At 42.5% G+C, this 26,123-nt stretch overlaps 3 protein-coding genes across 6 annotated transcripts in view; 2 read left to right on the forward strand and 1 right to left on the reverse strand.

Annotated features, from left to right (window-relative positions):
- Positions 1-7,055: 7,055 nt before the first annotated feature.
- Positions 7,056-13,866, forward strand: LOC110987978 (cytochrome P450 2J4-like). Its single transcript, XM_022251176.2, has 3 exons — positions 7,056-7,741; positions 8,130-9,086; positions 10,698-13,866. The coding sequence occupies exons 1-3, from the start codon at positions 7,405-7,407 to the stop codon at positions 10,877-10,879; spliced, it is 1,476 nt and encodes a 491-aa protein (XP_022106868.2). The 5' UTR covers positions 7,056-7,404; the 3' UTR covers positions 10,880-13,866.
- A 169-nt stretch (positions 13,867-14,035) lies between these two features.
- Positions 14,036-19,484, forward strand: LOC110987550 (peptidyl-prolyl cis-trans isomerase B-like). Its single transcript, XM_022250363.2, has 5 exons — positions 14,036-14,275; positions 15,849-15,977; positions 16,217-16,319; positions 16,912-17,096; positions 17,416-19,484. The coding sequence occupies exons 1-5, from the start codon at positions 14,129-14,131 to the stop codon at positions 17,548-17,550; spliced, it is 699 nt and encodes a 232-aa protein (XP_022106055.2). The 5' UTR covers positions 14,036-14,128; the 3' UTR covers positions 17,551-19,484.
- Positions 19,485-21,061: 1,577 nt separating this feature from the next.
- Positions 21,062-26,123, reverse strand: part of LOC110987971 (uncharacterized) — a 29,865-nt gene continuing 24,803 nt past the window's right edge. For all 4 annotated transcript variants that reach the window (XM_087136801.1, XM_087136799.1, XM_087136800.1 and 1 more), the window contains 5 exons: positions 25,575-25,835; positions 24,939-25,133; positions 24,123-24,605; positions 23,524-23,679; positions 21,062-22,756 (listed from right to left, as the gene is read on the reverse strand). In XM_087136801.1, the coding sequence (XP_086992927.1) occupies positions 22,185-22,756; positions 23,524-23,679; positions 24,123-24,605; positions 24,939-25,133; positions 25,575-25,835 (1,667 nt within the window). In that variant the 3' untranslated portion in view covers positions 21,062-22,184. The remainder of the gene's footprint in view (positions 22,757-23,523; positions 23,680-24,122; positions 24,606-24,938; positions 25,134-25,574; positions 25,836-26,123) is intronic.

The raw sequence follows: 26,123 nt of genomic DNA on the forward strand, positions 1-26,123 counted from the left end.
CGAAAAGCGGTGATTCTGGACTCTTAGCATATGGTCTAGGGAAATGGTCACGTTATGTACACATTCTATTTTGTGTGTATGAAAAACGATGACTTCATTCGTCACCGTTTTCTAAATACAAGTTTGTTTTTTAGAAAGGAATCTAAATTTGTCCTAAATAGCTTCATAATGTAAATATTGATAAGATGGGGACTTTAAGGGAATTTAAAAGCTAGGCAGATTTCGTTTGAGTCGGAAAATATCTGACGAGTGGCATTAAATGCCAGTGACAACGGCATTTTGTGTACAAACAAAATTGTCGAACTTTCCAGAAAAAGTACAAACACCATTCAGTGCAATTTGCTGCTGGAGCTTTAGCAGTAAGGAACCGACAGACGTGTTTATCGGGAGCATCGTTTTCGAGAACTTAGAAGACGGGGCCATAAAGACAGCGACGTTGCCAAGGTGACGGTAAAGACGCAAATGAGCGTGACGAGGCTGTGTCTCGGTGTGAACAACACTGGTGGGATTAGTGATGAGGTCAACGAACTTTCATCAATCCTCCCCCGTCCGCGGATGACGGAGGTTTTGGCGATTGTGCCCCAGTCTATTTTATGCAGCTGTCCTCCGGGATTTCAGTGATATCAACTCCTTGTCGTGTCTGTTCTTTTGTAGGGTCAACCTGGAGTGCTCTGTTGATTTGCCTCCCAGTGAATGATGTTAGTGATTCGTTATCCGAAATCGATCGACCCGACGCGTTAATTGGCTGTTCAGAATGATGTCCTCACTAATGGGCGTGGTCCAATATCGATGGAAAAACGACAAGCCATTTCCTGTTGCGTGTACGGCGCATGGAGCTATGTTAAGCTCGGGCAGCATTCGTTTGGGTGTAGATGGAGATGGCCAGTTGCTGACAACGTGACAGCTTTGCAACATGCTAATGAGGAGTCACGCCATTGGTTGCTTTCGTGGCATGTACATTTCAGTGATGTACAGCTAGTGCAGTTGTCGACAGAGAACCAATGTGTCATCAACGTGGCAATGCGAATGCTTCTGTTTTTTCAAGTTGATGCGTTAGGGTCTTTAGGGAGAAGTTACCATGGCCTAGAAATTCGGTTACCAAGTCTGAACGGTGACTTTGACATTTCTTCGAGATGAACTTTCCGTGGGGAACGTTCTCGAGGGAGTATCTTTCCTATTCCGGTGACCCTTCAAACAACAGAAATGCAATTCGCCATCATTTCGTTAAGAGCCAGAGGACGGACGGTCCTGATGTCTCTCAAAGCATGTATTAAAGAACAGCCGCCGACACTCCGAGAAACGAGAAAACTGAAATCGCCGGAAGAATCTATTTTGTGTGTGTGCACAATTATATTGACCCCGTGCGCGTATATTAAACGGAGAAAGTACCTCACTTCGATGAGTAAAAGAAATCTACTGGCAATTCTTTTCACAAACCCCTTCAGCTCACGGCGGTTATTGTAAAACCAGTAGATTTCCACTTTTTTATATATAGGCTTTTTTCAAAGGCAAACTGTCTCTGAAAACATCAAACTGATAAAATGATTCATTTGTAGCGACGCTAATTTACTTTCCATGTTGCTTGTGGATTGATGGGCAGACCAACAAACGGACGTATACGATTTACTAACTGTTTTTCCTCGTTTCCACTCACACAAAAAAAACCCAAGCGAGGGTGGAGAAGTAAGCTTCTTCATTCATTTCAGGATAGTTTTCGTCTAAAGAAAAAGCCACTGAGGCTGGTCAGGGGTGATGCTCGCTCACGAAAGAATAGTAACGTTTGACGATTCACTTGATATTTCATACAACAAAAGCACTATCGTAACACGTTCTTTATAGATCCTGATACCGTTTTTTGCTTGATATTTTTCACATGTCACCTCTTCTATAATCAGCTTAGGATTCTGCTGCTGATGCCGTCTCGCAATACGGGCGATTCACAAAAGTGCGCCTCCGAGTTTGGCCAATCACGACGCGCGAAATCTGTCGACCCAATGCACGTTTGGAAAGGGTGGACAGATTTCGCGCACTGTGATTGGCCAACGCGTTGCAAACTCTTGGAGGTGCACTATTGTGAATCACCCGTGTTATTGCGGCCTTAGTCTGTATCTTCTCCCTTTGAACATACACAAGCACCAACCTACCGTGGCGATGTAACCGATAGAAATGATAGTGCCAATGTGCATATAAGGAGAATTTACTCAAACTGTGACATAGAAATAATCTGGTTGTTACGAGCCAGATAAATAGCGCCAGCACCTGATCTATTTCATAGTTGAGTTTCGTGTTGGATTATTACTCTATTTTGCTGGGGTACTTTGGTCCGAACAAAGAATCTTGGCTGTCCTCAATTTCAAGGAGAAGGAAATCATTTTTAATGTTCCACAGTAGCTGAATAATAAAGGCAATTAGGTAAACAAAAGTGTCAATACGTCCATTAATTTCATGCACTTTTCGTGTGAAAAGTCAAATAGCGTGGCCAACTGGTAACAGGTCTTTACTTCCGGAATTCTACAAGTCAACAAAATTTCAGAAAAGGCTCGCAAAGTGTACTCTTGCCAGGCATTATAGTCTTCAAAACGCGCTAAGAAATACTGAGCTGTGTAGTTTGTAATTGCATATGTTACTGTGGCCGTGAATCTAACCGAGGGGGCTGACTTAAAAAGAAATTTTGCCTGGCCGTGGACAGGGGGCTTTTGGAACTCCATGACACTAGGGGGCGATAATCATGATACAAATGCACTGAGAGCTGCTCGCCGACAAATGCATGCTAGTAAATGACTTTATATACATGTAGCGAGAAAGATGCACAGGAAAACGAATCGAAAAAAACGGACAATGGGGAAAGAAACAAAACTAAAGTTGCAAAATAAAGTTGTTATTCGTATTCGGGATTTCGTTTTCTGTATACCTCTAGAAAAAATAGTTTCGACACCAATGATTTTTTGTGAAGCTCATACAATACCCATTTACTTGGTAAAACCTTGATAAAAACTTTGCATGCCAAAGTCAACATTTCCTCATCAGCAGCACATGAAGGCTTGCGCTCGTGATGGTTAATTCATGCTGAAAACCTCACGCCCGACGTGTGTACGGCGCATGAGGAGTTGAAAATGATGCTCCTTTTATTTGCTCCTCTTCACGGTATAAAATTCCCACATTCACTGCCATTAAACCAAGTATTCCCTTGCAAACTCAAATTCAAATTCAACTCAAATTTTGTGCGTCAAATTCAATTATTGCCAGACAACTTCTGCATGGAAGAGCCGTTGAATGTTGCCGCCGGAAAAGGTCGGCGTTGATCCTTTTACGCTGACGTCCCATGAGACCACCTGTCCAGAGATTGGATTGGGATTGATCTGCGTCCTTTTATGTCAAGTTCGAGGGAGTGATCCGTTTTCAATCCCCTTTCAGAAAAGCGAAGGGGGAGCTCGTCATGTTTCCCCCGCCCTGCGGTAATGAATAGGGGGTCCTAGGACTAATCTCTCCCTATAGTAATGCGTCTGTTTCTGCTTCAAACGAATGTCATTATGCCAGCAAACAACATGGAACGACATTGAACGTATAGATATTCATCAACTGTAAATTGTAGACGTGTCGTCACCGTCATATGACGTCAACCTCAGTGTTCATTCACGTAAAAGGTTGTATATTACAGCACGGTGAGCTAATTTTGCTCTTTCCAGCGAGCGGAGGCATCTCTGCAAATGGTATTGGGAAACAAATCTGTGTGCCTATTGATAAATGCATGGTACCTGTTTACGTCCAGAAACCCGAAGTTTCGTTTGGCTTACCTTACGAGGTGGTGAAAATGGTTATTGCCGACTCTCAAATAATTAAGGGAAAATAGCAAAGATGATCCCGCAACTGCACTGCATCCCAACGTAAACAAGCCCGGGGGGCATCCTACATTTCATAACATTAGATGAAGTACTCTTGTCATGTGAATCCAGGTGCCTTTCTTAAGACATGGAATATTTCGGAGACCCAAGATGGAGTAAAAATGGATTCTCTTTTGCACCTCCAAAAGAAGTGATCGATAGTGTACTCCAACATTGACGCTTTGCTAGACCCAGCTGGAGCGGGGGGCAGGAGGGCCGCCCCCCGGCGGGCAGCTGGCCCTCCATGGCAAAACCACAAGCATAAAATTAGCGATTTTTCTGGTGATATGACCCCTCGCTTTATGCTGAGCCAACGACCAAATTTCGACAGTGAGCCATTTCTAAAGAGAAAAAAAGAAACCCTCCCGCCCAAAAAATATATACATTGAACATAGTACATTAGCCGCAGTCCAAATATATTTCTGGTGCCTGATGGGTTATCTGCATCTATCGTATTCATCCCGTTCTGGACACTCGAGAAACCCCAATACATAACGAAGCATAATAAAAACTGAACCCTTTGCATTTAACTACTCGAGTTTATCTCGGAAACGACAGTGGAATGTAGGCTATCTTGAATGGAAGATTGAAGGCCTGCATGCGCACGCTACCAGATCGGTTCAGAGATTGTAATTGGACCTCGGGATGTGAACGTTTTGGTGATTTCCCATGGAATGTCTGGTGGGTGTCCTTAAACCGAAGCAAAGAATGACCCCCATTGCCATGTAATTCATTTCTTATTGCACTTGAAGTCGTGCTTTATGCATGGGATGACCATAACACATGGTCACAGGAAACTTACTGAAAGTAAAAGGTTGAATGTTACCGAACAGCTTGCAAAAACTGAATAGTTGAGGGGTATGTCTTTGGAACCCTTCCAGCCGATACCAAGAAATGTGGTGACTACATTATAAGTTTCTATCCATGCACGAAGTATTAAACAATGGAATAATTTGAATAGGCCTACTTCAGAGATATTTAGTCACGTACATGAGCAACCTGAAACACTCTGCAGCAGATTCCCCGATGGCCTCCCGCACTGCTACATTTCATCGATCCTCATCTTAGTTTAGTTCCATAATGTCGATTTGACCTCATTTTCCTACGATAGACAGGGTAAGAAAGCTTTAAGGGGAGAAATGAAGTTATGAAATTTAATAACAGAATTTTATTGCGTTTCCAATTATAATGGCGATTTTTATTTCACGTCGAGTTGTTATCTGGGCGGAAGTGACCATTTCAGAAATTGACAAAGGGCACCAGTTTGTTTCTAGAGGACAGTTATATTCTAGGCATGACACGGTATGTACTCCAAGTCCAAAACATTTTAACTGAAATAACACCTGTCGGTTTTTAAGCTGCAGAGCTTTTACTATATCAGACGCTGAAAGACGACCTGTTCTACAGTCGCAGTGAATCAATTTTCATCATACATATAGTAACCTTGTCATCAGGAATTAATCGACGACACTGTATATATAGTAAAATGCGCGTATTCAGAAATCGACTTCAGCCAGTCTCGACCACATACTTCCACTCCCAAGTGATTGATCATGTTTACAGACAGGAAGTCTAGCAGGCTTGTTTGCTGAGAGCGTTTCTGTGACATCGGCAAAGAATATGACCTAGCGGTATGTTTGCATACTGGCATGACACACTTAGCTCCCAAAGCGACAGTGTTTTTGTGGTGTTAAGCAACTTATGTTCTGAAAAGAACGTCCAGTCTTTTGAACCGTAAAAAACGATCCACCCTGGTTCGGCAGTGATAGCACTTTGAACCGGCTATATTATACAGATAATTATGGACTGGCGATGACTGCATGGCCTTTTAAGTTGGAAAATCATGAGTACGATCCCCTTCCACATACTCACAGGCCCGAAGTTGCTCAGATGTATATGATGTGACTGAATTATGCCAGTCAATTACGTGGTTTACAACACAGCTCTGTCCTGAAATTTCATACTACAAACAATTCACAGTTTTTTACAAGTGAGGGCATTGTGACCGGTCAAAAATTGCTGTGAGTTTAGTGTCCGATGTCGGGAACAATACTTCGGAAATTATGCCCACGTGATTGTTTTGACAAGCGGCGCGGCTAGTTGACGATGACGCGATTTGTGCGTGACCAGAAGAGTCATTCCAGAGGCCGAAGGCCAAGGAAAATAGAACCTACTTCTGACCACTCACGGTCCCCTGGGGCGGAAAGACAGACGTACACTACTGGCCGCATTTCAGTCGTTACCCCCAGTTCATAATGTTTTAGCCTACTGAGATTTAGAACCAGCAAGAGGTGTATCCACCGATTGCACCAACTGATAGAAGCAACTGCTGAAATACAGTACCTTAGTCGCGGCCATGGAGGTAGGGTCGAGCCCACGAATTGGGTTTTGGAAAAATGAAATGAAGTACCAATAGTCGTTCGGATGACTGATAGGAAGATACAGACTGATCGGGCTAATTAGCTTAGGGCGTTCTTGAATATTGAGAAAATTTTTTTTATTTGTTATCTTTCCAAGCGAGTTAAAAAGCCCCACTGTAGTCCTAAACCCTCAGAAAGGATGCAGGGGCGTAGGTATACGCTACTTGGGTGTGTGTGAGGAATACGGAACTTCTACTCCCAATCAAAGTTGTCAGACTTGTAGACTCGTTCATTATGCAAGAGGTATGAACGATGTAAAAACAATTAACGGTATGGCAGTTTGATTGGCTGCTACCTGTTTTGATAGATAAGCTGATTCGCCTGTGTGTATAAACGGCTGACAGATTAGTCAAGTCGGGATTTCTGAACTCACAGTACATGTTATAAATTGACACAAGAGGGCGTAAATCAAATAACGGTGCGCGGCCTCCATATCCAAAGCATAAACGCAAACAACGTCACAGAAGATCCCGACTTGAATCAAGTCTAAGCTTCGGTCGGCGAATAAATCCAATTGGTACATAAACAATATGCGTTGGCCGTCGGCATTTCCCCCTGAAAGCATGAAATGAAGCGTTCCACGAATTCCATTTTCCGCACTTTATAAATTTTAGATGACTTGATGTTTGGCAAACAATTTATCAGTGGTCAAATTGACTCTGGCACCCCCCCCGAAAAAATGCCTTGGCTACTCCCCTGAAGGATGCATGAAATTCCCAACCTTTTGGCCCTGGGCTCCTGCATAATATTGCGGGATAGCAATCCAGGGTCGGTACATGCTCCAAACAAGGACAGTCATCCTAGAAACGTCAACGTAAACACCGTTGTAATAAAAACAGTCCTTGGCGGCCGCCAACTTCATTTTACCCACCAAGGATTTTTTTCCTGTAACGAGCTTTCGGTTAGGTGCTTGTGAAGCGTGATTGCAGTCACCAGGTATTCACAAGTCGATCTCTTGTGCTTCAATTAAACTCCACGTCCTCAACTGGTACGGCTGTTTTAAACGTTCTTCTACACTCCTGTAGCATCCTCCAAAGCTACCTCGGGATCACATAAATAACCTGTTTGAAACAACAGTGGTCGATTTTGTCTTCCTTGCCAACATGTGGTTTCTGGATACCCGTGTCATTCTGCTGATGTGTTCTCTACTACTGGTTATTCGCTGGCTTGTTAGTCGGCGGAACAAGCTTCCACCAGGCCCCTGGGGCTTCCCATTTGTCGGCTCCATTCCGTCTCTTCTCTGGGGGCTTCGAGGCGGCCTGGGGCCACACCAAATTTTCCGGAAATACGCTGCTACGTATGGGCCTGTGTTTCACCTCCGAATTCTCAACAAGACACTGGTTGTTCTGAACGATTTTGCCGCCATAAAAGAGGCATTTCAAAATCCTCATTTGAATGACAGGCCAAAAACACTGGGGACCGAGGTGTTGAAAATTAATGGTGAGGATACATTTCCATTATATTGTTTAATTAATAGAATGTCCTTTCCAAATGGCCGTCGCCCTAATTAGCTTGGTAAAAATAATCAGATATCATGACATAATCGTGTACATACTAAGCCAAAGAACCTTAAAGAGCCCGTATCTAGATCGTATCCGTATCTTTTAAGGAGCGACCATTGTGAACAGTTAATGGGTGTTCAAGTGTTGAGAAAACCACTCCTGCTGAACAGCTTTAAAGAAAAAAAATTACAGAGTATTCGTTTTAGAATACCCTAATTATTTCAAATTAAATGCCTAAAATGTTTACATAAAGTGACTCCAATTTTCACAGTTTGTCGTTAATTGTCGATTCCTTGTTTTCAAATCATCCGACTGTGTTTTTAAAGGTATTGCCTGGACATCGGGTAGACCTTGGATCAAGCTTCGTCGGTTCTGTTCGACCGTACTAAGGAGCTTCGGAACCGGCACTTCCAGTTTCGAGGATAAGATACGTAGAGAAGCTGAGCAGCTTATCCGAGAGTATGGCGCATTCGAAGGAGTACCCTTTGACCCTAAGCCCAAGTTGGGCAATGCGGTCGCCAACGTTATTTGCTCCGTCATTTTCGGCAAACGATACGAGTACAGCGATCGGGAGTTTACGCGGCTGCAGGGATTGCTCGGCCGGAACGTTGAGCTGCTTGGAGCCGGAGGAGCCGTCAATTTCTTTCCCGGTCTGCGTCATCTTCCGTTCTTAGCAGTGGACGAGGTCCTGTCCAACTCGGAGGAAATTCTGAACTTCTTGGAGAACATAATCAACTCCAATGACACTGCACACGGTGACGGCTCCAGCAAGTTCACCGATGCGTATCTTGGAACAAATCCAGCAAGACTTTCGCTGGCCGATGATTGCCCGCAGCTCCGGGGACGCAACATCGTCGGCACCATTTCGAATCTGTTTGCGGCTGGTTCTGAGACTACGTCCACCACGCTGCAGTGGGCTCTTCTCTACATGGTTGTTTACCCCAAGATCCAGCAGCGAGTTCAGGCTGAGATCGATACAGTGGTCGGTCGCAACCGCCTACCCTGCATGGCAGACAAGTCGGGACTTAGTTTCACACAAGCAGTTATCTGGGAGGTCCAACGCGTATCTAACATCTTACCCTTAGGAGTGCCACACGCTGCTGCTTTGGATACCCATTTTCGCGGCTTCCTGATCCCAAAGGGGGCATTCATTATCAGCAACTTATGGGCAGCTTTTCATGATCCTAATATTTGGCCAGAACCGCAGGAATTCAACCCACAGAGATTTTTGGACGATAATGGCAAGCCAAAAAGGCCAGAGGAGTTTATACCATTCGGCATTGGTGAGGGCAACATTTTTGTATGCATGCGGTGACAAAATCTCAAGTTTAAAGGATTTAATTTCAGTATGTGAACTTTACCTGATACACATTGTGGTTGTGAAAATATACATGTGTGTACGTCACTTTTGTCAACTAGTGGCTCAGCAATGTTATTTTGATTGAGGGTAAATAATGTGAAAAAGAGCACTCCCCATCTATGCCGAAAGGTAGGTGGGTTCAATGGTCGCTGTTCAAAGCAGACATCAGGTGGACCATGAGGCCGCTGTCTCCATGACGGCGATCATAGTGACAGTCGTGCGACGTAATATGTGTTTCCCCGGCCAATGTCGGAAAATGCCTGATCTAAATTGTAAAATAAAAATTGAATTTGGTGTAGATTTTAAAAACGACTTTAAACCTGGTTTCATTATCGAAGTAACAAGTATTCGACTTTGTTTTCCATCCTTCAGATAAATGAATGTGCATTACGTTTCATTAAAGAGGTTACATATATACATGATTTGGATTTCGGATTGACGTATTCGTTGTCAATTACAACAAATATGCATTCTTATTCGCTCTAAAAATCTGTGTTTTACCGTGACCCTTTGGATTATTTTTTGTTCATTTACTGTAATTTACAATTGCAAAATGTACGTTCAATTTGATTAGAATATACCATTTTACACAAATCATGACACCACTTTGGTAACAAATGTCATGTCACTTTTCAGGAATTTTTTATAATGTGTTTGTCATCGAACTAAAAAAAAATTAAGGTTTTGATAGTGAAACGCAGCACCAGGAGGAAGGTTCCCTCAGCCGATGTTTATAGGTTTCCTACAATAGTCGGTATATTTCCAATGACAGCATGGTTTATTTCAATCATGAATATTCGAACATTTAACCAATTAACTAAACACTTCTTAGAATGTAACTTCTGTTAGCACACAACAGCATTCTATTTCTTGACAAGGCTTACGTTAAATAACACTTCGCGCGAAATTGCCTGCACATTTTCCGAAATAGAATTCAAATTAACATGAATGCAGGATTGCAGAGGTTTATTCGATTTGCGCAAAAATGAATGTCAACATACTAAACCAGCGCAGTATCGAAAAAGTGAACGCTGACTTTATCCAACTGAATGCATCCTCATTGAAATAGAATTTGTAGGCCTATTCGTTAAATAGAAACGGAGATTTGAATGTTTGTTCTAAATCGCTCGAAAACGAATGCTGCTATTACTAATTCATTTACACATTTCCGGAAATTGGCTGGGAAAACCTATATTAAAAAGCACTCGTAAATAAAGGGACCTTTTGATACTCAATATTACATCTCTCCTGCGAATTTACGTCACTGGCACTTGGTATAATCAATAATGGCGGATTCAGCACTTACAAAAAGGAGGCGCTCGGCCAGTTGGGTTGATCTCCAATGTATGCGTGCATGGGGCACATTTTAGTGATAAATCACCATCAAGGTTGTTATAAATTCTAGAAAACTCCCATTCCGCTATATATCGGTCAGTACACTTCATTACATGTTTCCATTTATTGAAACATTACTTGTTTCAGTAATTTTATCGTATATGACGGTAGTTTCTTTCTGCTTTACTAAATTGTCTAGGGCGTCGCGTCTGCATCGGCGATCACCTGGCGAAAATGGAGTTGTTCCTCTTTTTCGGCTATTTCATGCACCAGTTCACCTTCAAGAAAGAAGACAACACACCCCCACTGGCGATGAAGGGCAGGGCTGGAATAACTTACTCGCCAGTGCCGTTCAAAGTGTGCGCTATCCCGCGCGACTGAAGAAGTTGACAGCTTCAGGAGACGAGTGTTGTTTATTGCTAGGCTTTGTGGACATCGGCCGCCCAGTTTCGACCATTGTGTTCACTTGGAGAGGTCCATTAAGTCCCCCCAAGATTATTCTCAGAGATTGAATGCTCGATTGACACGATTGTTTTTACGGAGATAGAGTGACTTATTAACATGCATTTAGATAATTAAGCGACATTATGTTTAGTGTTTTGATTATGCACATAATAATCAGTTAACTGCACATAATGTTATACACCTTTTCAATATTAGCAAAACTCTCAAGAAGAAAGTACCCTGGTGATTTGGATGGATTATTACGTGAATAAGATATTTATATTGTTTATTTTGATATTATACGATTTGGTTACATTTTCACATTTTTATTCATAACGTTACATTGATCTATATCGTACATGGAAAATTAACCTCTGTTGTCACGAATCCTGAAAATACTGTGTCCAATTTTCGCAAATTTGGTACCAGAAGTTGCGTAGTACCTCCAAGAGAAAAGTCGCGGAGGTAAAGTTTGATTTTAACAGCAGTTTAGAAATAGCTGCAAAATCTCCACGACAGCAGACGACGACGACAAAATCTCCACGACAGCAGACGACGACGACCAGCGCGAGTGGCGAAGCGACGGCGCGCCAGCGCTTCGTCGTGTTTTTTTTTACACTTACTTCCCGGGGTTCAGAAGAGATACGAAAAGTTTTAGTGCATATAAAAAACCCATGAAAATTGCTCACGACGGTATTTATGTTATATCTCATGCGCTCACGAAAAGAATTAACAGAGTGTTCTAAAGGGCAAGTTATAACGCCTTAACTAATCTTGACATCCCATGCCATATAAAATCGAACTTGTGTCAGGTTGCACAATTTTAATAAGGCCCAGGGCACTGCTGACCCTTGACACCTCAACATATACTGCATAATGCATGAATGACATTACCTGAAAAAGGTGGTAGCAATTCTGAACTAAAAGGCTTCTGACCAGTGTGAATGCTAAAGCTACAGGCGGCCATCTTGGAGCAAAAAATCTAAAACCTTCCTCTCCCTTTCAAACCTTAATAAAAACAAAACAGAGTGTTTTCATTTTGCCTAAATGATGAGTTTACAGATTGTTCCAGTAGTTTCTGGATGTATATATCCGATTTTCCTGTGCATGGAATGTAATGCTGTTTATAATTTTTAACTGAGCATTTTTACCCAAATAGCACCATTCACATGAGGATCTCTTTTGTAAGCAATGTTTTTGATCGAGAAAAACTGAAATTGAAACGATAAGTTAAATTGCCAACAGTTCAAACTTACCATCTTCGTTTCTTGTTGAATGTATAATTCCTGTGCCAATTTGTCTGCAAAAAATTAAGAAAATCAGAACATTGAGAAATCAGTTGAAAGTCATGGGTGTAAGTCTAGTTGGGAGGGCTTTGCATCTGTGCTGTGTTTTGATTGGATGATGAGACGAGAAATCATCCCATCTGTACCGAACCCATCATGACAGCTGAAGTATACACATCAAATATGGAGCAAAAATAATCTGAAAACTGTTCCTTGCATGCAGACCTTTAACTTCGAACGATCTCCTGTGTCACTCCTACATATATTGTTTTCTTTCAGATGAACTTGAGACTGCCAAGCTGGTTACTTGACAAGGGAATTTGCAGAATCCCAAGATACGGTATATTATCATAATAGACTGACAGGTTCTTCTGTCCTTTGGTTTATTCATAAAAGCAAGTCGAAATCGTCGAAATAAACTGTAAGCTTACTAGACTACAAATGAATTTTAATCCCGACAGAGCTGGGCTTTTTTGGAACACCATGGCCATTTTTCAAAACTCATTATGCATAGACAAATCCGACGAGACGTCATTCAGAAGAGCCATCTACACTCACGCGGCTGTCTCAACCTGAGCTACAGCGCGCACTGAATTCGGCAATTGATGGCATGTACTGCCTATTGGACAAGGACGACTCGCGCGCGAATCGCCTGCGACGGTGCGAACAGGATTGCCCAGTAGTAATGACCTCTAATTTTGGTAGTCGGATTTGGCTGTAGACTCTCATTTTAAATGCAGCATAATGTGAAGTTTTCATTCAATATAATCCGACTGTCAATTTTTGTATAGTTCCTTCGAGGTTCAATTATTGCCACTAGTATGTCGGCCCGAACGTACCGTGAGCACGTAGGACGGCTCTTGCCTCTTAGAAATAGACGTTACGGTATTTCCGATTTTCAAAAAATTGGTGTCAAAATTATTGCAAGACATCAGTGGGGAACTGCAAATAAGTTACTACGAATTTCGCACCCCTGTACATGTTCAGCGTGTCATTCACACTTTTTGCCTCAGGCTGTTATGGCTATTTATACGCACTTTTGTGGCCCTATCGTGATTTTGGGCAGATTGATTACTGACGTACAGTTACCCGGGGAAATACTCTTCTCAGAATTTTACCTTGGTAATCCAATGAAAATGTTTATAAAAATGTATACTGCAAAAACATGTTGGTCCCGCATTTAGTTTTTTACCAACTCGGCTGGCTGGCAACAAAATAGATATAATATATATAGATAGATATAACAAAATAATATTTTGTAAATTCTAATCCTTGTGTACCACTGAACACCGAATTAAGCTGATCCTGATTTGTTTGTGTAGGAAAAGCCAATGATATTAATACTGTCACGGTAACAAAATGTAGTTTAAGACAAATTAAGTATGATATGAAAGGCCTGTATGCTTCCCCAATCGCACACAAAGTAGTGGCCAATCCTATCGCACAAAATAATCGTCAGCAAGTTGCGATGCGGAGTCCACGTGTAAAAATTGTACCGCACGAAGCAAGTGCTTAGCTTTCTCGTCTTTAGTGATAATTGTACGGGAGTTATTTCGTTGCTATCACATTTGATAGTTTTTGTTCCTGAATATACTTTATAAAATAAATTATGTATAAAAGTTTAGTATTTTACGTTTTTCTCTTTCTTTTTGTGTAATGTAGAAATGTTTTGCCGAATAAAAAAAAATATAATACTGATTCGAGACGACTTTGGATTACCCTCCACCGAGTTAAAGGGTTCGCATATAGTTAGGTGACATTTTTTCATTTTCACAATGTTTTGCTCGCCCCAACCGTGGCGTCTAGGTATCGTGCTGAGGCCGTCGACGTGGCTCGTGCTGGCTCCGATCCGCGCGGGCGATAACCTCAGCTCCAAAATATAACGTGGATATTTCAATTCATGGGAACAACCTACGTGTTACGTTTCTTGGTCAGAAACATGAAGGTTATTGTTGTTGCCTCGTTGGCCCTAGTGGCTATTGTGTACCTTCTCCTACCTCAGGCTGCAGTTGCAGAGCAGAAGAAGGGTCCGAAAGTGACTGATATCGTAAGTCACCGATGTTTTCTGGCGCTTTCCATGGCAGCTTTCCGGTCTTTTCTATGTCTATCCGTCGGTGACCGTTAGTCGTTAGGCCCCTTATTTCGCCTCTACCATTGCATGACATATGGCGAAATTGGGAACCTGGCAACTTTATGTACACGATCAAGGACATAAGTCACCCAGTGTATAGGCCTAGGCCTCCATCATGGCCTAGTCATTATAGGCCCACATGTTAATTATTGTTATAGCCTCTATATCAAGCCTAGATCAGGGTCATGGCTACTTCGACATGTTCCAGAACTGTCGGCACAATTGCAGAATACCCCGCCACTTACATTGCCCACCTCGTAGCTGCGGATACGGAGTCACACTTCCATCCACAAGGCCTACTTCGTATCCCCGTATCCGCGTAGCCGCTCCCCGGGACCCACATTGGACTTGTGAAATTCTTTCGCCTTCTCCATTCACTTTGCGTTGCAGGACGCACAAGGCCCACTTCGTATCCGCGTAGCCACTCCCCGGTCAAAAGAGCCAAAATGTTTTTATGGAAGTTTGTACATGGGCTAACTGTGACTTGTGAGGTTTGTATTAACCTTACAGTTCTGGAAGAACCGGTACTGCGGTAGGTCATGGCTGTGGCAGCTTTACACTCACTTGGCCCCATTTCCATTTCATCCCTGACCGCTTCGCCCCTAACCACACCACAGTATCACCCCATTGTCACTTTGCCCTATCCCCACCTAGCCCCATTCCAACTTTGCCCAGTCGCCATGCATTTCGCCCCCAAACAGAAACTTTAAACCATGTTAAATTTTAACGCTGGGAAAAGCAGCAACATTGACAATTTGTTTTGCCCAGCCAAACTAAAGGTTTCAATTCAGGCAATTTGCCAAGGAAAATGTTAGTACAACAAACATGATCATTCCGATGGCCTGCGTCAAGTCTTGTTGGCCAGTACGGGGTCACATGGCCAGGCAACAAATTAATTTTATTCTGTCCATGCAGGGAAGTCAGCAATGTGTCTGCTGTGTGTATAATTTCTCCTTAGTCAATTAGTTCACACTATGAACTGTTCAGAAACGTGAATATAATGTCAAAAGGAGAGTAGAAAGAAAAGACGTGCATTTTTGGTTTCTGTCATTAAAAGTCAATCCGCTTGGAAACAGATTCACAATCATGACAATAATAATTAAAGGTTCAAAAACTAAAATGTAAATGAAATGATCAAAACAGAACTCGGAGAAGACATATGGGGAACAGGCGAAGTGGTGATGTGGTTTGGGGCAAAGTGACCAACACCAGGCTGTAATACATGTAGGCCTACCTCCACTGCCAAACCATGGCATGGGCTAACAGGTGTCCGTCATGCCTCTCTGTAGGTTTAGGTCATACAAGGCAGTTGCTGTTGCTGTAGGAAGAGCCCTTCAGTATGGTGCTAGGCCCACAACAGCTGAAAAAGTTCTAAGCGAAATTTCCCTATTTATTCATATTTAGTGATGTAGCCAGTTACATGTAGGATGGTAAGTACATATCACACTTTCTGCCTTTGTATTGAAACAATGGTTTCATATATTTGCAGGTGTATTTTGATATCTCAATTGGTGGAGAAGATTTGGGACGTATTGAGATTGGACTCTTCGGCAAGACAGTGCCCAAAACTGTCAAGAACTTCAAAATCCTAGCAAACATCCATAGAGAAAAACCAGAGGTAAGTGCAGTTTCAATTCTTGAAGTGAAAAAAAAATCTTTTTTTAAGTTAACACGGCAAATACAAGCTTCCTTCTGACGTGCATGTATGTGCCTGTCCGTCGCCTACATTGTTCACGTTCTTGCTCACAAAACTCAATCCAAATTACGTTCGTACATCTGCTAACATTGTATGCATCTACATGATTTATACACGGTATGCTAACAAACACGTATGCATGGACATGCATTCCTCAACAGGACGTCACTTTGAATAAAGGCTACAAGGGCAGTAAATTTCACCGTGTTATTGATGACTTTATGATTCAAGGTGGAGACTTTACCAATGGAGATGGTACAGGGGGTAAGTGTAAAGCCTTTGACAAATCGACAGTATAACTGCATTCCAACAGGTTGTACGAAAGGGAAATTACACCTGCTCCCCGCATGCAGTTTAGTGTGGCTTTTATCATAGAGCTACATGTACTTGAAATTCTATACGGCTGTTGTATTGTGGCTATTTGCACATCTGCATATTGCATTCTAAAACCATGCATCACAAAACTGATACACCAAAATCCAAAGCACCCAATCAGTTAACGGGCACTTCATCTTGTTCAGTGTAAACAGTGCAAATGCTAGTGTGCATCGGCTGCCGATGAATTTGTCGAATTTGCTACTTGTAGAAAATGCACTTTTGCACTTGTGTGTTATTCAGTGACGGGTACTTGGATGTTGTGCTTGCACATTGCATTTAGAGTACATGTACATTGTTTGGGATTGGTGTGTATACCGTCTTATTTTGTGACAGATAGGAATTTAGAATGTCAATGCTTTGGATAGCGTCAAACTTTCTCCACATGTCAAAGTGATGAGTTAGTGCTTTTGTAATTGAACACTGCTCTGTGGGGTTGAACAAGCTTGTTTACTGCGCTTCCTGTTTTGAATTCGACCAGGCAAAAGCATCTATGGGGAGCGCTTCCCAGATGAGAACTTCAAGCTGAGCCACTATGGCGCAGGCTGGCTGAGCATGGCCAATGCAGGCAAGGACACCAACGGCTCCCAGTTCTTCATCACTCTCGTCAAAACAACTTGGCTGGATGGCAAGCACGTAGTATTTGGCAAAGTGTTAAATGGCATGGTAAGTCGTGGCCTTCTTGGCGCACATCGAGCTGATACCTGGCATTTTTAAGATTAATTTGTAACTTTGGGAGTTCACTCATTTGGGTGTACATGTACATACAAGGGCAATCGGTGTCCTGCCCTCGCGTCACCCACTCAGCATTTTCAGGGAACAATGTGGCACAGTAGATTCCCATCATTACATTCTATCATGGATCAAACTTATTTGAGCTCAATATTTGTACTGTGATCTAATCAGTGAAACCGCCTTTTACATTGTACAGTGTGCGTCTTGTCCTCTTAGGTGACACCAACTTCTTTTCCTTGTATTTATTCAGGACTTGGTAAGAAAAATTGGAAAGACGGAGGTAATGAACAGCAAACCCAAAAAAGATGTCATCATCAAGGAATGTGGTATTCTAGAATTGCCTAATGGCAAACCTTTCGCTGTCCCAAAGGACGGAGTCGAGTAGAGGAAGATCCTACTCTAGGATTGGTGGCTGCAAAAGAAAAAAAATTCTTCTCTGGGAATTCTGCACACCTAGTTTCCTTTCTTTTCCCTTGTATTTTCAATTAGTGAAGTTATCCTTTTTTTGTTCACAACCATGGAAATGCCCAAATTCTAAAAAAGTATCAACTTTAAAGTCATGCTGACGGCATTGCGTGCTTTTCACCCCAAAAAAACTTGTGCTGGAAGTAGATTGTTTTGTTATTCTTTTGGGGCTTGAAATTGCTTGGTGTTATTTTATGTTGAAATATTCTGTATGTAGCTACATGTACGAATCACTTGCCATGTTCTCTTGGTCAGTATGTACAAATCTCAAATTCTAGCTGAAATTCCGAGTGTTCCAATCCTCCCAAATGATGCAATGATCTGTCCTTCCCCAATTTATTGCATATCGTTTACAAATAAACCAACAAACCCTAAATATGGGAACTGGCCATATTGCTTGATGCCTTTATCATTAACATGCAAAGGACAAGCACTCGCGTCCGTGTAGTGTGATGCCTAACCTAGGATTGTTCATCCAGCCAGTGTGATTACTTACATACGTCTTTGCTTCTCCTGTCTGTAGTAAAGTCAACTCTTGGTATAAAGAGAACTGTTAAAATGCTGTTACAAGAATGACATTTTGAAGTCTCAATTTCTTGAACTCTTTTTCTAAATGTTATCCTTTGATTGTTATAACAAGGTTCTTGTTTCAACAAGACTATTTGGCTGGTCCAAGCAATCTTCTTATGGTGAGTTGACTCTATTGCATGTAAATGCGTCATCTGGAGGATTCTTACTGTACTAAATACCCAATGATTTCTACATGTACATGTATTTGAAATCTTGACTTGGACAGACCCAGCTTAAAATCAAGTAAAGTGCCGACAACATCCTGACGATTTCTCCGTGCTGTTAAAACCCCCAATACCTCAATTTTCCAATTGCAACATAATTTTTCCCACACTCTGGTATTATATTTAGCATAGCCCTGCTATCTTGTGAACTTAAAAAGAATCCCTTCACAAAATCCGTTTACCTGTGTAGAATGCTGGAGGAGGGGGGGTTAATGGATGGACATGAAAGGGTAGAGCAAGATTGTAGCTATGGAGTGACTGGTTGTCTTTAAACACCCTGCAGGCCGTTTTTTGGACACCCTTGTTTTGAATATGCAAATTATGCAAATCTTGTAAATCTAAGACACTTACATGCCTTATTTTTCAAATGAAGTCAAATTTGGATGCCCGTAATTTCCAAATGCCGTAATGGCTATTGATAAACGATGTAGGTGAGCTTATATAGGTAGTTGAGCTTTAGCCTAGTGCCAACAATAACAGAGACTCGCCTACGATTATTTTTCAGAAACTATTGTTTCCAATGAATTTCAGTATTATGGGAGAGACTTAATTCTCAAGATAAACTCCAGAAAATACATGTACACATGTATGAGCACTGTATGTGTTTGAGTACTGTACATGTTATTATTTCACAGCATCATATTGAACCATGTGTTTAAACAGGTGTAATCGTGTTTAAAAGCAATTTGACTTTTTTAATTAGTCTTTTAATAGTAAACAAAATAATGGAATTGGGATTATTAGACCAAAAATGTTGTAAGCCTTCCACATACACTCTGGTAGGATGCAGAGTGAGGTACTCTGAAAGATCAGTTTCTTAACTGAACAGCAGCTTTGAGTTTGTAAAAAATGTGACGACTGGTTTTCGTGGTTTTTGTCCTGCGTTTGGTTCACCATGGGAAGACCGTCTACTTGGGTGCAAAGAAGGCATTGCCATCAGTACGCATGACCATTCCTCATGCTCCTTGATTTGTACCGTTGGCATTTGTTGTCGGTCACAATAATTTGACACAACGGTTGTTCCACATGTTGAATGAATAAACTTGAAATCCAATCCCGAGAGGAGGATGTTTGTCGTGATATTTATTAAAATGTTTTCATTGCAATCTTCTTGCACCTTTTATACCCCGCTAGGCAATCTGAGCATGCATCCTCCTCGAGTAGGTAAGAAAGATATATCACCTTGCTAAATCACAAGGCCAGAGTTAACATAGGACAAGTTTTCTTAGAGGATCCAAAGCGCGGTTACTTCACACAAGCTGAACTCGGTTGTGCATCACAGTCCACATGTACAGATGTATATGTGCTAGAAGTACGGACATCATGGGGGGTGTCCCCCTCCCCATATTTACATTAAAGTACCTTGGAATAAGCCCCCCCTTCCACTGTCAAGTGTTTGTCAGTTTACTGCTGAGTGCCGCGCAACAATCTCGGTGATGCCTATGATTAGTCTCAGAGTCGCCAGTGCTTACCTGTAAGCGGGCATCCATTACAGACTGTGAACAGAGAACAGTTTTTAAGACACAAGATTGATGCAGCACCACATGTAAAAATGATTGGTGTATTGTACATGTAGGTGTAACACATGGGACGTAGATCATCACCTGACTTGTCTGTAGAAACCTGAGAGTTTACTGTTCGTAGCATCATAAATTAGCAATTCAATCATCAAATGAATGCTCTCAAATTCCCTATAGATTCAGGTTATTTTTGGAGTTGCTGTTCACTCTTATTGTGTGAGGGCACAGCTAGTACCAGTCAATATTTTCAAGTACACGAACTAGTGCCTGACTAGGCACTAGTCTCTGCAATTCACACACACCTTAGTGTGCACGTGTCCTATTCTTGCTGATGCAAAGTCTATTTACTATCCTATTTTATCATGACCATACATGTACATGGATTTCAGGCAATCAGGACAATGAACCCTGACAATTGACCCTGTACTCAACAACTGCTGCTGAGCTGTAACTGGACGCCTGAAGTCAACAAATGTTGACAGCCTTTAAGTTCTGGCCGGTATTGCTCCACCTGACGTCCAAAGGACACTAGCCAGCAGTACAGAACGCCTCAGGCAAACTGGAGACACCCGTCATCCATGCTATGCCCACCAACCAGCCCCCAAGCGCTTGAAGTCAAGGAAGAGCTTTCTCCACACAGTTGAACCACGAAGGGAATCCCCAGAAGTGGCTAGACACAGACTGTGGGAGGAAAGCCACCATCTTGAGAAACGGCCCCTCCCTACAAAAGAAAAGCTATCTCCTGGACATGAGCTTGGCTGGAAAACACTGAAGTCCCTCAACAGACTACGCACAGAAATGGGCCGCTTCAAGGCAAATATGAAGAGAAAGGGATACACCGACGATGAAAATAATGAGAATATTACTGACTGTGGCACATCACTCCAATCTATGGAACACCTTCTGAGATGCCCTTCCAGGAACAATGCTGCCGTGGAGATCTGATGGCAGCAAACCAGAAGGCTGTAAGCTGTGCCCAGACCTGGCAAAACACATGACGGGTAGCAACAATAAAGGCCGACACATTACGGTGATTGGGCTGGGGAGAATTAGGCTCTCCACCATGAACATGTATGAGGTTTTGTAATCACAGAGTCACCTGAATGTTAAACAGCACTTATTAAATACATGCACCTTTAATTTGAAGCAAACAAAATTGCCTAAAAAGGCATTGTACACAATTGTAAAGGATACTGGAGCACATGCCATTGCTTGAAAATTCAAATGCTAACATAAGCCATTGTTAGATAATTTTCTTGGGTGTACCCTTAACGATGAAACTAAGCACAGAGGCAAAGATTAGATTAGCCAAGGATGCTCAAGAAGTTAGCAATTTTTATTGTTGAAGTTAGCAACTTTCAGAATGCTAAAATTGGCAATCGGTGAATGGTTTGTGGGGGGTTGGATCAATTACAAAGAAAGAGAAAAAACTGCACCTATTACACCATTTTACTGATTTTGTTCATGAGAAACTGCTAGCAGCTAACTTAAGTTTGCATGGAAAAGTAACACACATTTACAACATATGACAGTGCTAATGCAACTGCACAAGATGCGACGGTATTGTTCATAGTATACAATAAACATTTCAAGAAGTAGGACAAACAAGCAAAATACCTCATGACTAAAACTCATAAACTAATCTTTTTTACTATTCAGTCAATTTATCAAGTGGACAAATTGGATAAAAAATGTGGCTTCACTCAAAATAGTTTACAAGGAAATACATCTTTTAAACAGTGCCCCATTTGTGATCTCAATGAAATTTGTAATTTATTGCACAAATATAAAACCAAAAATCAAACAATGGGGGAAAAATGTCTCTGCAGAGACAGCAAAAATTCATCAAAACCTTTTGCACACAGAAAATAATAATATAAGTAAACACAATGAGCCAGTTCGGTTTTTCAAAAAGACAAGGTCATTCGAGAACAAAGTATACGTGTGAGTCGGCATAGAGCTGACTGAGGGAGCAGACTATGGTGTGCACATAATGCTGTTCCTGAATGAACTCAGACATATGCTTCATTCTGGGCATGCGCTGTCAGAATACTAAACTGGCTCATTCCTGATAAACATTTAGAACTTTTTTAAAAGAATGTAGCCTCTCTGCCAGCAGTAGGTATCCTAATATGAATCTCCTGTTGGCTTTTGAAAAGTACATCCACTTGGTTGGCCGCATCACGTCTCAGTCATCCTCATTTTGTGAGAGTGTTGCTCATGACCTGGTTGAGGTTGCCTCACAGTCCTGTATCTGGTAGCTCTCTTCTTGTCTGGGTGTTGGATGCTGACATTTTTGAGGGAGAGTGGAACCCGCCCCCGCCACTCCCCATCGTGGCTGTGGAGGCGTGGCCGTACGACATCCCCGAGTCCCGCTCAATGGTGTGGCCCCTGTTGAAATGGGCCTGTCGCCCCTCCCCATCGCTGATGTCGCGACGGTAGTCATCCGAGTCGATGGACACCATGTCGGCCTGATTGCGGCGGCTGCCGCTGTTGCTAGACATGGTGATGTACCCCGTGGCCGTGGAGGCCCGGCTCGGTGACTTCTGCCGTTTGGTGGTCAAGCGGTGCATGCCCACCGCCCGCCGCTTGGTGTACTCCTCCTCATAGGCTTTGTTCAGGTACTTGAGGTTGGACAGCGAGCCGTCCAGGTCTCGGTTTCTGGCATAGCGCCGGTCCCGGGTGGAGGGCACACACACACAGATGCAGAGGAGGCCGATGAAGAGAACAACCAAGAAAGCCACAGCGATGCCCACCATGGATGCCAGGAAGGGGGACCAAGTGAAAGCTGCAGTTTCACCTACGGACACACCTGTGTGGGGTAATACAAAACATTTTGGGGAAAAAAATGACCTACTTCAACATAATGAAGTAAATTTAATTTCCAGACTTCCTGGAATGTATTTACTTAATTTGGTATCTTTTCTACTACATCATATGATAGACACAACATCAACTCTCATTCAGACAAGAATTGTCCAAATTCACATACTTTGATCTGAAAATAAAACTTGTATATATATCCTTCCTACAATGTCCTTCGAAAGACACAATCTTTTACAAATACAATCTGGTATAAATCCCTTGTTTGCAGGAGCCACAAGTAATGAGGAAGTGCCCTCACTGGGCTCTCATGAGGAAACTACATGAACAAAATGCTACAGACAGTTTTCCACATCTTTGCTTCACCTCTGATTTCAACTTCAGGCATCAATTTCTCGAATTAAGACCCTGACTCAAAACCCTTCTGCTTACTACAGCTCCGGTAACATGGCCGATAACATGGCCAGAGTTCTGCTTCCATCTGGCTCGGTGAATAAACATTTCAAACTGACTGGGGAACATAATGAAGCGAAGCCAAAGACGTGGACAACAGAAACGCTTTATTAAACCCCTTACTACGGAGGACTGCTGCTATCGCACCGTTGTGAGGACTAGTGCCTACCACACATTCAGTCTATTCACCATGCAGCTGCTGGTTCAATGGGGCCTGCTGCTGGGCAAAGCCCTCCATTCAGGGCATACCGCAGCCCAGCAGTCGCGGTCAAAATAACCCCGCCGTGAAGGGGTTGAACTTACACTGCTGTCTGCTGATACTGCCTCTCTGATCGGTGGATCGTCCTGTAGCACACTGGATGCATGCTGTCTGTCCACTCTCAAACTGGAAGTAACCCTGCTCACAATGCAGGCACTCTAGTGAAGTGGTGTTGAAGTAGGTCCCAGCTGGACAGAGAACTACAATTCACACAAATTCAAACAGAATTCAAGATTAAAAGATCTCCTTATCTGGAAGGCGGAAAAAAATGGTACATACATTTGTGGTTCAAACAGTGCAGTTGTCTCTGCAATATCTATGTGAGATATTTTACAAAGCACGCACCTTTATGCTTAAGTGCTACAAGGTTGTGGTTATGTTAAATTTTGATGTTGGGTGCAACATGAATGTAAAATATTCTAGTTAGCAAATAAGCGTACATATACGTGTATAAATTACATGTATGTATTTATGTCGGTCCTTAACACAAGGTATACGTACATGTACATGTATGTCCAGTTTTGCCTGAAACAAGGGCATGTTGAAGTCTTTAATGCACCCCTCACATCAGCATTTGAGAAAAACTTACAAGTCTACAAAGATCAGCAATGTTAGAGTAATGCCATACTGTGAATATATTTACCACATCCACCTGTGGTGCTCTTGTAGCCCTCATTACATATCCATACATAATCATTTGACACTCCGGAGCTGAGACTGTACACCATTTGATGGTCAATGACCAGTGATAGTCGCTCCCCGTCGGCTAGCTCCTTGATGCTCGTGGCTAGATCATCCACATCTTGCTGGACGTCACTTAGTGACGATCCCTGGGTGTCCGCGGCCGGAGCCGTGACCACAATGTCCACTGACAGGTCAGTGAAGGCCTGTCGCTTGCGTTTGCGTGCCGCACCACCGGATGCCACGACACCGCATTTTGGCTGGACGCTGTCGGGCGTGCAGGCCTGGGCCACGCCCTTCTGGCACAGGTCTGCCTCCCGCAGGCTGGACTGTATGCTGGTCTGAATGTTGGACACAAAGACAAGGTTTGTGACATCACAGACGTTGGCATCAAAGGGAAAAACAGCTGTAACCGTCTTGCTGATGGCGGTGCCCGCCGTTGGACCTGCCAATAAAAAGTAAAGTTAGCAATATTTTTGATTACCTGCTAGGGGATCATTTTCCTAGAGCTTCCAAAGATATGCTTCATCTGTCGTCAACGTATATTTACAATGTGCAAAGGCCTAAACCTAGCTCAAAGACATATGAATTCGGATGCAGTCCTAGAATCCTGCCTGAATTACAGTAAAATGACAATTAACACACAAGTTGTCTTCAAAGTACCTACATTCCACTGCAACTCTAAATCTGAAGGTATCACACCATAAACATTGATTCAAGAAAATTCATCAAATCAAACTGCATGTCCTCCTTCAAGACAGTAATTGTCGTAACTTACGCATGCATGCGTTTGGGTTTGGCGTTGGCTGCCAGAACGCCTTGGTGCTGGTTATCTCACACTTGAATCGGTTGTCGATGGGAGCGTACTCATATCCCGAATCACACACTATTCTGCACTCCATTTTACCATCTGGAGCGATAGCACAATCTCCCGCTCCATTGGTCATGACTGGAAACTCGGGACACACAACATCTGTGGTGGAAGAAGGGGGAAAAAAATGAAATTAGAAACCAAGAGTAATAGATGTTCTGCAGTGCCTTTAAAAATTGAAATTTTTTAAAACACATCACAGAGTGGCTCTGAAGGTGGTTTTGTGCTTTGGCTCATTTTTGGTCAGTGATTTTGGGCGATATTTTATTGGCTCATTTGTTTTTACTTCTACCTCCGGGATGTCTGGAGTGGAAACTCTCTACGTCAGAATTTTTTTTCAGGCTGTATTTCTTTCATTCCATTAATGTTTGCATTTGATTAATTTGGTTTAGAGCAGCTTTAAAAAGGATACGTAGGTCTTTTCCCTTCTCCTTGCTGTAGACGACTCTTAATGGAGCAAAGTCTCTCAATGCTAAAAACCTCTGAAGAATAGGATGGATTGAAGTTGCATTGTACAATTCAGGGTGGAATATATTTACTCACCAAATTTGTAGAGGGTGACAGAGAACTGGCAACTCCCGCTATTGCCGAAAGAATCAATGGCCGTCACTGTGACAATTTGAGACAAACCATTCCTGGTGGCATCGAACACTGTGCCGTTCTTTTGGTCATAGGCCACAGTGTTTTCGTCGGGGAGAGGCAGGTTGTCTTCAACGTCAACCGGCGGCCAGAAAATGGCCTTGGTGTTGGCTGTGGTCCTTTCGATAACATTTGACGGACATCTGACGGTGGGGGGCTGTTTGTCTGAAGAGACAAAGTCAAAGCATTGAAGCAGGAGCAGCACTGCATGATGGATGCAAACTTGAATTCAAAATGAACAGAGGAATGAGGAGGACATGAACACAAAGTGTGTGAAAAAAACGTGCAAACCTGAAGCATTTCAGGCAAAACATGAGAGCATGGAAATGTGTTGACTTCTTGGAATTTTGAAACACTAATCATATTTGTGTCACCAATTTTTTTTAGCATTCGCTTCTACGCCAAGGATGAACTAGCCTTCACTTTAACAAAGTTGACGGCAATTTAACATCA

Source organism: Acanthaster planci, linkage group LG05 (genome assembly GCF_054643075.1).
Source record: "Acanthaster planci isolate LZ-2023a linkage group LG05, COTS_SCS, whole genome shotgun sequence".
Taxonomy (NCBI): Eukaryota; Metazoa; Echinodermata; class Asteroidea; order Valvatida; family Acanthasteridae; genus Acanthaster; species Acanthaster planci.

Excerpts from the sequence above, each read along its gene's own strand:
- LOC110987978 (XM_022251176.2), top strand. The coding sequence starts at position 7,405 with ATGTGGTTTCTGGATACCCGTGTCATTCTGCTGATGTGTTCTCTACTA. Across the intron at positions 7,742-8,129 it reads CGAGGTGTTGAAAATTAATG|GTATTGCCTGGACATCGGGT; the intron begins GTGAGGATACAT and ends GTGTTTTTAAAG. Across the intron at positions 9,087-10,697 it reads GTTTATACCATTCGGCATTG|GGCGTCGCGTCTGCATCGGC; the intron begins GTGAGGGCAACA and ends TAAATTGTCTAG.
- LOC110987550 (XM_022250363.2), top strand. The coding sequence starts at position 14,129 with ATGGGAACAACCTACGTGTTACGTTTCTTGGTCAGAAACATGAAGGTT. Across the intron at positions 14,276-15,848 it reads GTCCGAAAGTGACTGATATC|GTGTATTTTGATATCTCAAT; the intron begins GTAAGTCACCGA and ends ATATATTTGCAG. Across the intron at positions 17,097-17,415 it reads GCAAAGTGTTAAATGGCATG|GACTTGGTAAGAAAAATTGG; the intron begins GTAAGTCGTGGC and ends GTATTTATTCAG.